The sequence below is a fragment of the Eleutherodactylus coqui genome, chromosome 2 (assembly GCF_035609145.1).
Source record: "Eleutherodactylus coqui strain aEleCoq1 chromosome 2, aEleCoq1.hap1, whole genome shotgun sequence".
In the NCBI taxonomy this organism is placed as follows: domain Eukaryota; kingdom Metazoa; phylum Chordata; class Amphibia; order Anura; family Eleutherodactylidae; genus Eleutherodactylus; species Eleutherodactylus coqui.
The window spans coordinates 259519059-259533672 of record NC_089838.1 but is presented as its reverse complement, the minus strand read 5'-3'; the positions used below and the strand labels follow the sequence as shown (position 1 = coordinate 259533672).

The 14614-nt window shown below is 44.6% G+C and overlaps 1 protein-coding gene across 2 annotated transcripts in view; it reads right to left on the bottom strand.

Annotated features, from left to right (window-relative positions):
- Positions 1 to 2580: 2580 nt before the first annotated feature.
- Positions 2581 to 14614, bottom strand: part of LRRC28 (leucine rich repeat containing 28) — a 47173-nt gene continuing 35139 nt past the window's right edge. For both annotated transcript variants that reach the window (XM_066592850.1, XM_066592851.1), the window contains 4 exons: positions 10312 to 10414; positions 7400 to 7575; positions 3790 to 3949; positions 2581 to 2850 (listed from right to left, as the gene is read on the bottom strand). In XM_066592850.1, the coding sequence (XP_066448947.1) occupies positions 2778 to 2850; positions 3790 to 3949; positions 7400 to 7575; positions 10312 to 10414 (512 nt within the window). In that variant the 3' untranslated portion in view covers positions 2581 to 2777. The remainder of the gene's footprint in view (positions 2851 to 3789; positions 3950 to 7399; positions 7576 to 10311; positions 10415 to 14614) is intronic.

The window sequence follows — 14614 nt, the reverse complement described above, 5'->3', positions numbered from 1 at the left end:
AAGTGCCAATGTAAACACGCTCTTAGGCCTCCCTCACACAGGCGTTTGCAGAAACGCATTTTTCAACGCTGCATTTACTGCGGTTTCAGCAGCGTTGTCATGCATTTTGGATACTGAAAAAAAATGAAAATCAATACTTACCTATGAATGGCTGTAATTGGTGCACCCAGCGCTGGCTTTGATTGGCTGAGCCAGCTGACCCTCAGCAGCCTCAGCCAATCAGAGCAATTTCTTACTGGAGGCGGGGATTTCAATACCCGTCACTTGCAGTAGATGCTTTGTCGACCATGACAAGTGCCTGGCAGCCTGCACGGAGCTTCAGCGAACAGCGGCAAGGACCCAGACAGCGCCAGCCAGGTATTGATTTTTTTTCCGGTAGTGCAGCTAGCGCTGGCAAGGACGTGGTTCCACGTTGTGCCACGTTTTCAACAGCGCTGAAACTGCTGCCCATTCATTTCAATTGGCGACGCATGGCTGAAAACAATAGAACATGCATTGCTGTCAAAGCGCAGCGTTGAAGACGCTTGTATGAACAGCCCCATTGAAATGAATGGGAGCGTTGTACAGCATTTAGCGCAGCGCTGAAAAGGCAACGCTACACACTGTACAAAAACATCTGTGTGAGGGAGGACTTACTCTGTAAATAGCTTACTTATCTTGTATCACTTTTATTTGCATGTTTTATTGACTCTTCTCAAAACAGAAATATATTTAGAATTGTGACTTGTTACCAGAGAGCAGAGGATTGTGAGAGCTCAAGTGATACAGAATTGGTACATATCAGTTGGCACCAAAACAGAAAAGCAAAGTATTTACAAAAGTTTCAACCCTATAGTGTGAGGGGACCTGCAGTGCAGCTTAGGTTATATTCACATCTATGTTTAATCACCCATAGAAACAGAAAGATGGAATGACAGCCAGGAACAGATCTGTCACATGATGGAGACAAACCGTGCCCAATGGACCCCACTGACTATAATGGGTTCCATTGGGCTTCCATCATGCCAACCGGTCTTCTCAAGGACAAAACCATGCAGGATGCCAAGCTATTTTGTATGAGATTTTGTGCGAATGCAGATGTGAATGAAGAATAATGCCTTCTCATATTAATGGGTGTCTTGAGCCACTGTAATTAAAAAAACTCACTCAATATACAGTGCCAATATGCAGCACATGTGACTGAAAAGAGGATCCAACCAAATATCAAGGGTATTCCACTGCATTAGTAAAGAGTTTGTACCAATTGACTGTCTGGTAGCATCTCTCTACAACATAGTGAGTGCAGTACTCCATGTTCTACACCACACTTCACCTGTGCCTGGATGAGTTGCTCCTTTGGACAGCTGAATGAGGTTGGCCCCCTGTTATTTCTCCGACTCCTGTCCTTATCATATAAAAGTGATTTACAGCTTTTATGTAATATATAGTTTAATTATCTGCTTATTTGCATTTATCCTTAATTTTCGGGGAACATTTTGGGGGCTTTGGAACCAATTCTTAGTTTTCTCCAAACTTACAGTCTCATGTTACAATAGTTTCAACTATGATCGTCCCGGAACAAATGAATACAGTACAGTAACTTGACGGAGCACTGTACAGGTACGATTGTTCTTTTCAACACAACCGGGAAGCATGTAACTTCTTCAACCACAAAGCCCCTGAAAACACGAATGCCAATGTCAGATCAGCGGGAAGAGTAAAATGCTCGGCCTCTCATCCTGTACAGAAGGGAGTGGTAGGATATGGCGTTCGGCCTCTTCACTCCTTATGTAGTAAAGGTGCAAATAATCATTGAACAGGCTGGGCTTTTCACATAAAAAGCAGCTTTATTTCAGTCCATATTTTATTGAGATGTTTCTGGGATGAGGTCGTTAGAAATGATGATCTATTCCAGTGCCTTTTATTATACGATGTCTGGTCAGCAGCCACGGTGTTCTATCGACACGCAGTGCTGAGAGATTTGCGGGCGGCGCGTGTGATCCTGAAAACATCTGCAAACCTACCGGGTAAAAGCTTTGTAGAATTGATTTGCTCTGGTTGTGGCAGTGAAATAGTTAAAAGGCAAGATTCTAAAATCTTTCATCTTCGTGAAGCACCATTGTTACTGTCAGGATACGGAGGATACAAAGGCCGACCCAGTACTAGGAAACGGTCCAGCGCTGCCAACGATTCTACATTTGCAGCGCTGACGCGTTACCCGCTGGATTACTGTGAGTTTGGTAATTCAGTAAAGACTTTCTTGCGCCTTGTGTTCTGATCGTGGACATAATATTACTAATAGGTGATTTTTGATACATAAAGAAACATATAAGGCCTCATATGCAAGGCATACCACAGCAAAGCTCTGTGGCTGTGGCCGTGTACAACTAAGTCTATTAAAGCTGTAGACTGTGTGCTGCCAAATGGCAATCATTTTTTTTTTACTATTGCACATATCCTTGCCTGATCCTTCATTATTTAATATTTATGGTGTCACTTCTGAGTAATGGTTAAGGCCTGTTTGTTAAATCACATCTTTCATGAGTATTTTGGATGGCATAGCCACCTCCCTGTGGTATGTATGATTCATCCGAAAACACACAAGGAGAAAGGAGTCTTTATTGAAGAACCCGCGGGGATGGACAGTTAGTGTAAGAGCGTCGTCAGTAGGAACATCATTAGTCCCCAAATTACTCAAACTAATTTGCACATTTAGGATATTATCACTGCTGGTTGTTGCTTGTTTTAAGATGATGGGGCAGGATGGGATAGTCCAATATTGCCAGAGAAAACAAATATCAACTAAGTAGATCGAATGTCTGGAGACACTGGGTGGAGCAGCAGTAGGCCACAAAACTGACAGCTGTTCTCCTGCAAGAAAAAGCAAAAGGAGGTATGAGGAGTGCGGGCGTTATCCTACGCTACACAAAATAAGCATATGTACTAATAGAAAAACGCCAGTTCCCCAATTTGCATTCTACAGTGAAATGGTGTTTAACCCTATAGGATTAAAGGGAATCTGTCACAGGGCTTATACTGCTCAAACGACGGGCAGAATGAACCCAGGAGAGATCTGTACAGTGCCGCCATGTAAGTGTTATTAACACACTTTGAAGTTTGACTCGGGAATGAAACTCTTGAGTCGAAGAGGCGGGCCGCACCGGGCTCTCCCCACCCAGCAATGAAGACTGATAGCTCCTCTCCCTGCTTGTGTACGGGGAGAGCGCTCTTAGTCCGCATGGTGCGGGCAGGCGTAGCCTGTCTCTGACTTAAGAGCGCCGTTCCATAGTCAGACAGACTTCAAACACCGCAGTGTTTCCGCACAACACATACATCTCTATGTAAATTCCTTTGCAAGTTGTTCAAATACGAATGACTGTGACTTTACACTATATGACTTTTGTTCAACCAGTTTGTTCTTTCGAGTGATTCTTCGGCCGTTAGCCATCCCGTGTAAAGGTACCTTTACCTGCAGTGAGTGGGTGGTTGTGACTACAATACCCGACTGCTGTGGAGCTACCAGCTGACTTCTTACTTACCTCAACTCTAATCAAATGAGACTGCACTAGTATATTATACATTTATTTTATTTTTTTATCCTCAACTTCCAGAATCTATAAAGTCATATCTTATTGGTTGTAGAAAAGGAAGGAAAGTAGGAATGAGTATACCAAAGACCATTAGATAAAAAACTAGAGTCAACTGCTTCTAATAAAGCGGTGTAAACCCTCACTCTCATACATAGGATAATCCCAAAACCGACCCCATTGTCATGTAACAAAGTGCCCATTTTTATGATCTAAGGATTACCCTTGATGTAGTCCAGCCATAGGCGTCTCTCTCAGGGGGAAGAGCTTTGGATAAACGATAGTAAACATGGACTGACTGCAGCGATGGCAGTGCCCTAGAGGACACTGTAGGAGCTCCAACAGACTTCTGGGTAACGAGATGTGGGAAAGGCAGCTAACATCTAATGAAAGAGAAACATGGTGGTCAGTTTCTATTTCTATAGAAAGAACCACTCCAGGAGATATGGATGCGGAGTTGTCAGCAGTGAGGGGTGTAGGGCTTGGAAGACCACCAAAACGGGAGTCATGCACTGCCCATTCAGGCCCCACCGGGTATATTCATTTCTCCTGGACTGTTCATGAAAACAGTAATAATGCCCAATATGAACATGTACCCCCATGTTAAAGGTGTACAACACTCTATAGATCTCTTGTGGTAGAAGTTCCGCGTGCTACATTAGGATGAGGAACAGCTCAAGAGAAGTACAGGAATAAGACTGGAAAAGGGAAAATGTAGACAACTAAAGAGATACAGTAATTGTGAAAGTGGGAGAATGGAGGCAACGTTCCTAATGAAGAAAGTGCTCGGTATCCTTGTGCTTTCAAAATCAACCTAGACCAACAGTACCCTTCCTGCGAATGACTGAAAATGGATATTCAACCCTTTTGTAACCAAGTCCTTTGATGCCTAAATGTCCACATCAAAATGTCATAGTTACAACACAATACATTCTCCGGCCGCTGTCACACAGGTGCTTTTCTTTGCGTGTAACGCTGCATTAGGAGTGCAGCGCTAAATGCTGTCAACCACTACCACTGATGTCAATGGGGCTTCTCAGACAAGAGTTTTCAACGCTGCGTTATTCGAGCGCGGTCTGTTCTTTCTTCATGCGTTTTAAAACGCGATGCTTTGCCCATTGAAATGAATGGGGTGCGTTCTCAGCGCTGCTAAATACACGGTAGCATGTGGGTACAACATTTTCAGCAGCATTTTTGACTGTGTTATTTCAGTATCCGTTTGCTTGGCTGCGTTTATAACTGTGCTGAAATGCAGTCAAACGCTGTCAAAAACGCATGTCAGCGCAGCTGAAAACGCACAAAACTTAGTGTTAAAAAATGCTGTGTTTTTTCACGCGCCTGTGTGAGAGGGGCCTGAGGCCTTCCTCACACAGATATTTTTTATGGCGATTAGCGTGGAGCTTTCAGCTAACCGCAGTATAGCGCTTCTATTGTTTTCAATGGAACCGCTCAGACAGCTACTCGATTTCAGCGCCGCGATTTTCGAGCTGCGTCTGTTCTATTTTTGAGCGTTTAGCGCTCCTCATCAATATCCATTAACACTTTATCATCTTCATTTGCATGTAAGAGGGCCTCCAAGAGCTGTTTGCAGAGCCCAGCATGTGGTCTGAGCTCTGTACACAGCTGCAGTGTTCTGGTGGGGGCTCTCGGCAGAACAGTATGCGGTCTGTTCAGAGATAATTTAGGTCTCTGCGATTAAACAATGGATTTTAAGTTCACCTTAAAATCATCCTCCAGATGAAAAGTGCACAAAGGTAGTGTTTACACGCAACAATTATCACTCATTTGCAATAGTTTGAATGAGTTTTGAGCAATAATTATTGCATGTAAACGGGCCTTACGTGCTTCTTTTGCACCCCTGCCTGCTCCCTTTGGAGTCTGATAAGTGGATGCAAATATAATCACTCTTCAAACTCTATCAGGGAATTATGAAAATGTCCTCATTCATTGATGTCTGTCATAGTAATGAGTGTTTTTTAAGGGGGTTGTCCCACAAAATACAGTTATCCTCTATCCACAGGGTAAGGAATAACTAATGAACAGACCTCCATTCATATCTGACACTGAAAACAGTAAGGAAGCAGCATAAAACCTCTGTAATTTAAAAACATTTACAACAGTTTACAGTTAAATTACATTGTATTCTCTATTATTTACAACCACTCACTGAGGTTTTATGCTGCTTCCTTACTTGTTTTTGTACCAAGACACCAAATGGAGCACGTAATGCAATTTTTCTTAAGATTAATGGACATCTGACTGCTGGGACCCCCAACAACCACGAGATGAGAGATTCCTGAAGGTTCTTGAATGGTGAAGTGGTCACACATGTGCACTGCCGCTCCATTTATTTCAATGGGACTGCCAGAGATAGTCAAAGATAAGCACTCTGCTATGTGTGACAGCCCTATTGAAATTAATTGAGCAGCAGTGCACATGTTCAAATACTTCACTTTTTGGGGACCTTCAGAATCCCAGTCCTCATGATTGGTGGGGGTCCCACTGCTTGGATGCCCATCAATTTTATAGCTACCTATTATGTATTTATAACTTTGTTTTGTTTAATAACTCCTTAGAGTTGGAGCATCTGAGTCGAAAACATGGAAGAATTGGATATGACTTAATAGCACTTCTTTATGCGTCATCTTCTTAAAGGGCACCCGTCCGAAGCAGATGCCAATACTTGTACACAACTACCATCCCGTACAAACTCATTCCCAATGTTTAGCATTTACAAACCAAAGCTCAATGCCGATGTATATGTGCTAGAACATAAAAGATGGATGCTGCAGGGAAGGGTCTTCACACAAAAGGAATTCTGTAGTCTCAAGTTAAAGGGAACCTGTCACAGAAGCAAAATGGGCAGCATGAACCCAGGACAGGTCTGCACAGCGCCCCCCAGTATAATGTCATTCTGAAATGCTGCAGCGTTTCTGAATAAACAGGCTTTGAAGTTTGCCAGATTGACTGAAGAACAAAGCTAATGAGTCAAAGAGAAAGGCCACGCTGGGAATCCCGGTCTGCAACATGTTGACTGACAGCTCTCTCCCTATACACAAGCAGGGAGAGGAGCCGTCACCCTAGGTGGTCTAGTTCGGTCCAGCTCTTTGACTCAAGAGCACTTTTCCCGAATGAAACAGGCAAACTTAAAAATGTGTTTATTCTGAAGCGCCGCAGTGTTTCAGAATAATACTTGCATGGGGGCGCTGTGCAGATCTGTCCTGGGTTCGTACTGCCTGTGACTTCAGGTTCCCTTTAAAGCCCTATTTACAGGGGGGAAATGTTGGGCAAACATTGCCCGCCACTCGTCCTACTCACTCCCATGCTGTTACACAGGAGCGAATATCACTGGCTCTCTGACAGAGTGGCCAGCAGGGTGTCGGGGGGGCTGGAGATTTCACTCCTCCCTCTCCCCCGCCCCTCTCTATTCACTTAACACAGCGGCCGTTCAGTACTGAATGACCGCTGTTTACACTGAACGATCATTGTTTAGGATTTTATGCAGCTTCAAATTCTGATCGCTGATCGTTCAGTGTAAACAGTGGTCGTTTAGTGCTGAACGGCCGCTGTGTTAAGTGAATGGAGAGGGGCGGGGGAACGAGAGGAGAGGAATCTCCAGCACTGCCTCGCTGTGAGCCAGCGATACTAGCTCTTGTGCAACAGCAGAGAAGCAAGTACTTGCAGGGACGAGTGTCGGGCATCGTTTGCCCAACAGTCGTCACATATAAATGGGGCTTACGTCCTTTGTCTAATCTGTTGTAGGCAGCTGATTTGCAGGCTACAATAACATTCCCCATTTTGCAAGTAATTGTATGAAAAAAGATCAGTGTCACCTGGTAAGACTGAGCAGAAAGCAGCATGGAGAGAGCGCAGCGCCAGTTCTTGTAGAGGCAAAACTGAGTCAGTGGGCAAACCAATGGTCTTCACCTCGGCCGGGAGGTGGACAGTGAGCGGCCCGGAGGTGAAAGAAAGTAGCTTTGTCTCAGATATGGGAACAGGCGAGCCGCAGCTGTGAGGATGGAAGGAAGGAAACTGTTAACATCACAAGGTGTCTCTCTTTCCTGGAATTCTCTGACAAAGGCATCTACATGTCTGGAGCCGCTAACCCTAGATAATAAACTCTGTCAAAAGAAAAAAAATCGCGCCCCTAGAAGAAGTTATCGTTTTGCTGCAAAACTCGGCATGAAGTTCCATCTCAGGCAGATATACAAATGATTAGAGTTGTGGTGTGATTAGAGGAACAGTCTTACCACCTGAGGCCCTAAAAGTGGTTCCACCCTTGGTCTCAGAGGCTCCTTGTGTGTAGTGACCTTTTTTTCCGTTGGCGTAGAGCTTGTTGACCACTTGACGCTTCTACGACTCAATCAAAGACACTTTACCGAGTTAGAGTTTGAGAGGGGCGCATTATTGGAATGTGTGAAGCTGGATGGTTCTATCAACGAAATCTCCCACCACCGTCGGCTGTTCTGGGCAGATGGTTAGGTGGTGTTTGGACCAATGGATGCGTGAGGGCATCAGGATGCCATTGACAGACCAGCAAACTGGTCGCATACACAAGGGGGTCACAGGAAGCCCCCACAACATTGTCACAGCAAATGTGGAGGAATATGCTGCAGGATACCATACGGAACCTGTATGCCTCCATGCCCACCTGTAACACATCTTGCATCCAAGCTAGAGGCGGTACAACAGGGTACTAGAGCCTCCATGCCCGCCTGGATCACATCTTGTATCCAAGCTAGAGGCAGTACAACAGGGTACTAGAGCCTCCATGCCCACCAGTATCACATCTTGTATCCAAGCTAGAGGCGGCACAACAGTGTACTAGAGCCTCCATGCCCACCCGTATCACATCTTGTATCCAAGCTAGAGGCGGTACAACAGGGTACTAGAGCCTCCATGCCCGCCCATATCACATCTTGTATCCAAGCTAGAGGCAGTACAACAGGGTACTAGAGCCTCCATGCCTGCCTGTATCACATCTTGTATCCAAGCTACAGGTGGTACAACATGCTACGAGAGCCTCCATGCCCGCACATATCACATCTTGTATCCAAGCTGGAGCAGGTACAACAGGGTACTAGAGCCTCCCAACAAGGGGTCAGTTTTCCACAATAAATTCTCCTTTTGGTCTGATATTACAACCACTTATATCAATGTTACCATCACACAGAGAAAGCTTCATTCCATCCGACAACTTCTTCTAGAGGAGGGATTGTTTTTTGACAATGAGTGTAATAATAAACCAAGCTCTTAGCAAGCGGCCATTTTCAATCACTTAACAGTGGAAAACAGTGATCATCGCCTGGCCAGCGTCCAGAGGGACATCGTGCCGAGTGTTACACAAGACAAGATACATCACACAGAGAAATACAGACTGCTAATGATTTTACATTCCTCAGTGAGATAAAACTGATCATTTTTGTTTGCCTTTTGGCTTAATGCAATAACTTTACTGTTTTATGTGTCTAGATGTTTTTACTTTATTTTATTCCATATGACAATATTTGAGTTTGGTTATCCAAGTTCTGGATTAAAACTCATTTCTATTCGTTTCTAGGGAAACTGAATGAGAATCATTAAAAGGTTCACAGAGACGATAAAGAGAAGCTCTGAGTCCCAGTCCAAAATCTGTAACAGGGCCCCCAAATTACTATGTGCCCTTTAATATACAGGTGTCTTAGATAGCAGACTGGCATTGGGACCCCCCCCCCCCCCCCTTCAGGTATCAGAGCTTGGTTGGCACTGCTACCTCTGTACCCAAGTGCTCACATCCATTGCCCTATTTTGCCCAGGAAAACTTCGGAGAGGTGTACAAAAGCCAGGCAAGCCCCATTATAGACAATGCGTTCTGTCCAGTGACATTCAGATCTGGTGCTTCCATCTTTTCCGTTATTTGGCTCCTATGAAAGAGCCAAACAATGAAAAATATAGCACAGGTGGGAAAGTGCTATTACTGCTTTTAAAGCGGAGCTGCCTAAATCAAGTCATAGTACGCGTCAATCATCTTAACTTGGATCACAATATATTGACTGGGTAGAACTTTTAACAACGTGAAAAGCTTTAAGTGGATATCCAGCATTAGAAATACACAGCTGCTTCAGTATTGCAGTGTACTGCACTTTTATAAGTATTCTATTAAGCCCAGCCACGGACAAGGCTTAATAGAAAGCTATCCATGGTAGGCCTGAGGGCCTTTACAAAGCCGCAGGTTGCCATTGTAACTGAACGGCAGCCCATGATCTTGCTGTGTGTAGGCCGTTCGGTGACAGAGGGAGCCCCCTTCTTCTGCTGGGCCATATAAAAGCCACTGTCAGAATGGACAGCGGCATCTAAAGGGTTTACTGCTGAGACTGGAGTGATCTACCATCCTGGCAGTTGTAGCTGGGTGTTAATTGTTAAAGATTGCTACCCTGTGTAGAGCACGCTCACCCAAGTGCTGTGCCCCTTCGACTGTCATTGCTTCCCGTCGGCTCCTTATGGCAGCTGAAGATGGAAGCATAGACTTCTATATACATCTCTGAATCCCCTGAGGAGTCGGCAAGCAAGGCAGACAGCAAAAGGGAGACAACATCATTCGGGTGAGCGCTGCAGCCCTTTATTTGAGCGATCAGTGGGTGTCTCAGCACTCAGACCCCCATTGATCAAAACTTTTGACATGTCGCTCTGAGATGTCAAAAGTTTTAAAAAAGTGCAGTTGCTCCAAGTTAATGTGATTTTGCTTTGGAAATAGAGATGAACTCACCCACTGCAGCCAATCACTTTGTTGTAGAGATAGGAGGGGAGACCCTTCAGCTGAATATTATTGTCCACATAAACGTACTGTAACTCCCGGGATCTTCCCAAATCTGGATATAGATATAAAATATATAAAAATCATCCTATTAATAACAAATAAAACTGCAATATAAATACATTACTGGAGAATTTTGTTTTTTGCAAAATCCAAAAAGGGATGAAAAAAAAAGACCAAATCTAACTTCATGCTTCTATATGAAAAAACCTGTTTTCCTCTAATAATAGTGGTGTATTAATAGAGGTTGTGACCTGCCCTAATTATTAAAGGTTGGAATAGTGAATTGTTAACATTTCTGGTTTATATATGTCTGCCTGTTGCTGATCCATGAGATCACGGAATCTCAGCCAAGCAGAAACATGAATGTCATTCTACATTCCCTGCAGAGCATCTACTCCGAGCATCCACCACCTTCAGTCTGGAGGGTAAAGAGTTCACTCCATAAGCCGCCCCAAGGCACAGTACATATCCCGTCACCCCGGTGTCCTATCTGCAGAGTGTTAACCCCATGCATGCACCGGCTAACCCTGCATGGAGAAGCTTCGCCTGTTCTCGCACTACGTTGTCACTCTGCTGGCCTCCTGGCCCGTAGCCCAACACATTATTTTTTATCACCGCAGCTCAGATGTTGGCAGTTGCAGCGCTATTGTCTGGAGAGTAATGCTTGTGATTTACATTGAGCTATGGACTGGACGAGGGGTGATAGCCAAACTCACACAAAGTCCAAATATGGGAACTTCTGCTAACTGTGCAGAAGGGACAAAACCAAATGATGTTTGTACAGAGGCAGCACCTTGCCAAGAGCACATTGATGTGGTACAATAGACATTTCAGGGAGGAGGAGAAGGTAGCGATAAAAATGACTCATGCATTAACTCCTGCCTTTCGGGAGCTGAGGATCACGTCACCGGAGTCAAACATCAAGATGGACCGTACGGCCGATTTTAAAGTTGTATTAACTGTATCGAGTCTATTTTACATGTATGGGCCAAATAATATTACATTATTCAGTTTTTCTTAATCCGAAGATTGCAACTTTAATCACCAAATTTCCTTTTATTCTAGCTTTGCCTTTTTTTGCAAACAAAGAATCCTTTCAGCAGATTATACGCAGTCCAAGAAATACACCATGTTGTGTGATGAGCTTGGAGAACCTGCTCCATAGTACAACAATGTAATACAGAACTATTATCCCCTAAAAGCACAATGCTTCTAAAGAAGAATATCTGCAAAGTACGGCATCTAAAGGTAACAGGACACCATTTATTTTTGTTCTTCGATTCATACAGAATCCAACAGAAAGAAAGCGCCCCTATGCCTCCAATTTCATACACAGGTGCAATGTGGCCCCCACAGACTCTAGAAGTTGTGCAGCACCCATATATATTCAGGGTTACCAAACATGTACCATGGTGAACAGGTCAGCATGTATAAAATAAGGTGGTTTACTAATACGCATATATAATGAATAGAGATAAGCGAACGTACTCGTTTCGAGTAATTACTCAATCGAGCACCGCGATTTTCGAGTACTTCAGTACTCGGGTGAAAAGATTCGGGGGGCGCCGGGGGGTAGCAGCGGGGAACAGGGGGGAGCCCTCTCTCTCTCCCCCACTCACCCACGGCGCCCCTCGAATCTTTTCGCTCGAGTACGGAAGTACTCGAAAATCGCGGCTCTCGGACGAAAAAGGGGCGTGTCCGAGTAGGTTTGCTCATCTCTAATAATGAACGATCACTGTATTAAGGCACCTACTCAATAATGGGTTGGTTCATCTTTTTGGGTGAAGAAGGCTTACAGACAGCAGGGAAAAGATTCCAAAAGGTGGCATACACCCATCATACTCAACACAACCCATGCCCGCTGCAGCAGCTGTAAGTTAGTGCCCATTTTGTGGATAAGTGGAAGCAGATCTCATGGCCCTCTTCAGCAGATCCCAAACACGTTCAATGTGGGTACAGTTTGGTGAGTTTGTGGGTCAAGGCAATGTGGAGAATTGATGGTCTTGTCCCTCCAACCACACCCTAGTGATCCAAGCTCGATGATACAGAGTGTTGTCCTGTTGAAAGACGGCACTGTGGTCGGGTAAGACTTCCTGAAGATGTGGCTACAGATGGTCAGCTTACAGGTCTGGGGTCAAGGATTGTTGTAAGATGACCAACAGTCCTAGGCCATGCCAGGGAAACACTTCTACGACCATGACACAGCCACCGCTAGTCTGTTGAACGCCAACGGTATATGCTCATGAGATATAGCTTCATGCAGTTTACGCCAGAATCAGACATGGCCATCTGTATGGTACAGCAGGAAACAAGACTTCTCACTCCAGGCAACCTTCTGCCATGTGTTCAAGTCCACTGACATCTTTCCTGGGCCCATGCGAAGCATTCTTGGTGATGATGCGGGTCATCAGAGGCACCCCTGCCGATGTTTTGCTACTGAACCCCAGTTGGTGCAAAGCATGCCGCGTGGTCATTGTTGAAATTTGTCTAACTTCCCTGTTATTGTACAGCTGGGCCAGTAGGTCCACTGTGGCATGTCGTTTCTGAGATACCAGACATGCCACACAACACTCGCCTGTAGAATTAACCATACTTCGCCTGCCGCTGTATGATCTTCTATTGGATGTCTGTCCATGGTTCAACTAGTCTTGGTACACCCATGGTTCAAGAAGAGCGAACAGGCGTGACTATTTCAGAAATGCTGGCATCACGCCTTACAGCATCATCATGTTTACCATAATGGCCAAACGTTGCCTTCTGGTCAGCCTAATATCTGAATGCAGATCGTGACGCGGCCATCATGTGATCACAAGAGGTCATGTGCCGGCTGCTCATAATGCAGTGATCGTTCAGTGTAATTTGGGCACTACTCAATGAATCCCGGTAATTATAGTGATTCAGAAACGCCCTTCACTTTTGGGCTAGCTCTGAATATCGTGTATAGCCGTCAGGGAGTAATATGTAAATGGCTCTGACAGTCATAGTGTATGAATGGCATAGTTAATAAGTACATAAACTCTTTAATGGCTGTCTAGAGGAAGAAGCATCACTTAATGTTGACATTTACAAGCATATATTGGCAGAAGCGTTTATAAGGAAAGTACGCTATAAAGGCAGGACTAAGAGTGCCCTTTAATATTCCTATTTATACATATTTGTGTGTTTCATACATGGATACATCTTCCCGATAAATCAAAGACTTTCACTTTCTAGTTTGGTAATTACGTTTCTTTTACAGATATAGCAATTTTTCTATTCGGCAGTTGCTGACATTTTATGCATAGCAGGCAGCAGGGATGTAATCATGAGGAATGGATAATAAACTATTAAGGCCCTTTTACAAAAGCCAGCTTTTGAGCGATAACCGCTGTGTGTAAATGTGCGCCCATCATGCACTTACCGTGCACTTTTCGTCCATCGTTGACTTTAGGTCTGCATGAAATCCTCATCCCTCAGGACAATAAGATAAGACTGACCGCATACTGTGTTCTCGGTGGGCAGCGCTGATAACATTCTTTAACAGCTGTTAATAGCCACTGTCCCGCAGGAGAACAATAGCAATGTATTTAGAGAACAGACCACCCGCTGTTCTCTAAATACGTGCAATGAAGCACTAAAGGGCTAATTTAGCCCATAAGTAGCTAATGCAAAATAATTGTTCAAAACTGTCAGTTTCTGACGAATTTTGAGCGATCACCTTTGTGTGTAAATAGACCTTAAGTGTATGCTCATAAGTGCCTGATTTGTGGTTGCTTTTCGGTGCAAATGCTTACAAATCACCACGTATTTTAGGATCAGCAGCATGTTAATTATACCGTGTTTCCCTGAAAATAAGACACTGTCTAATATTATTTTTGCCCCCAAAAGGGGCACAGTGTCTTATTTTCAGGGGGGGGTTATACATACCTGGTTTGCGGCGTCCAGGTGGTCTCCAGCGGCGCTGCGCAAGTGTCCTCCCCATCTGCCTGCTCAACTTCTTTCTGGCGATGGGGCTTTGAATACCCCGCCTCCAGCAAAGCGGGCGCTGTGATTGGCTAATCTCTGCGCCATCTGTCAATCACAGCCGGCGTTCGATGAGCCAATCACAGCCATTCAGTGGATGACATCACTGAATGTCTGTGATTGGCTCATCGAGCGCCGGCTGTGATTGGCTGCTGGCGATCAATGAGCCAATCACAGCCATTCAGTGATGTCATCCACTGAATGGCTGTGATTGGCTCATCAAGCGCCGGCTGTGACTGGCAGATGGCGC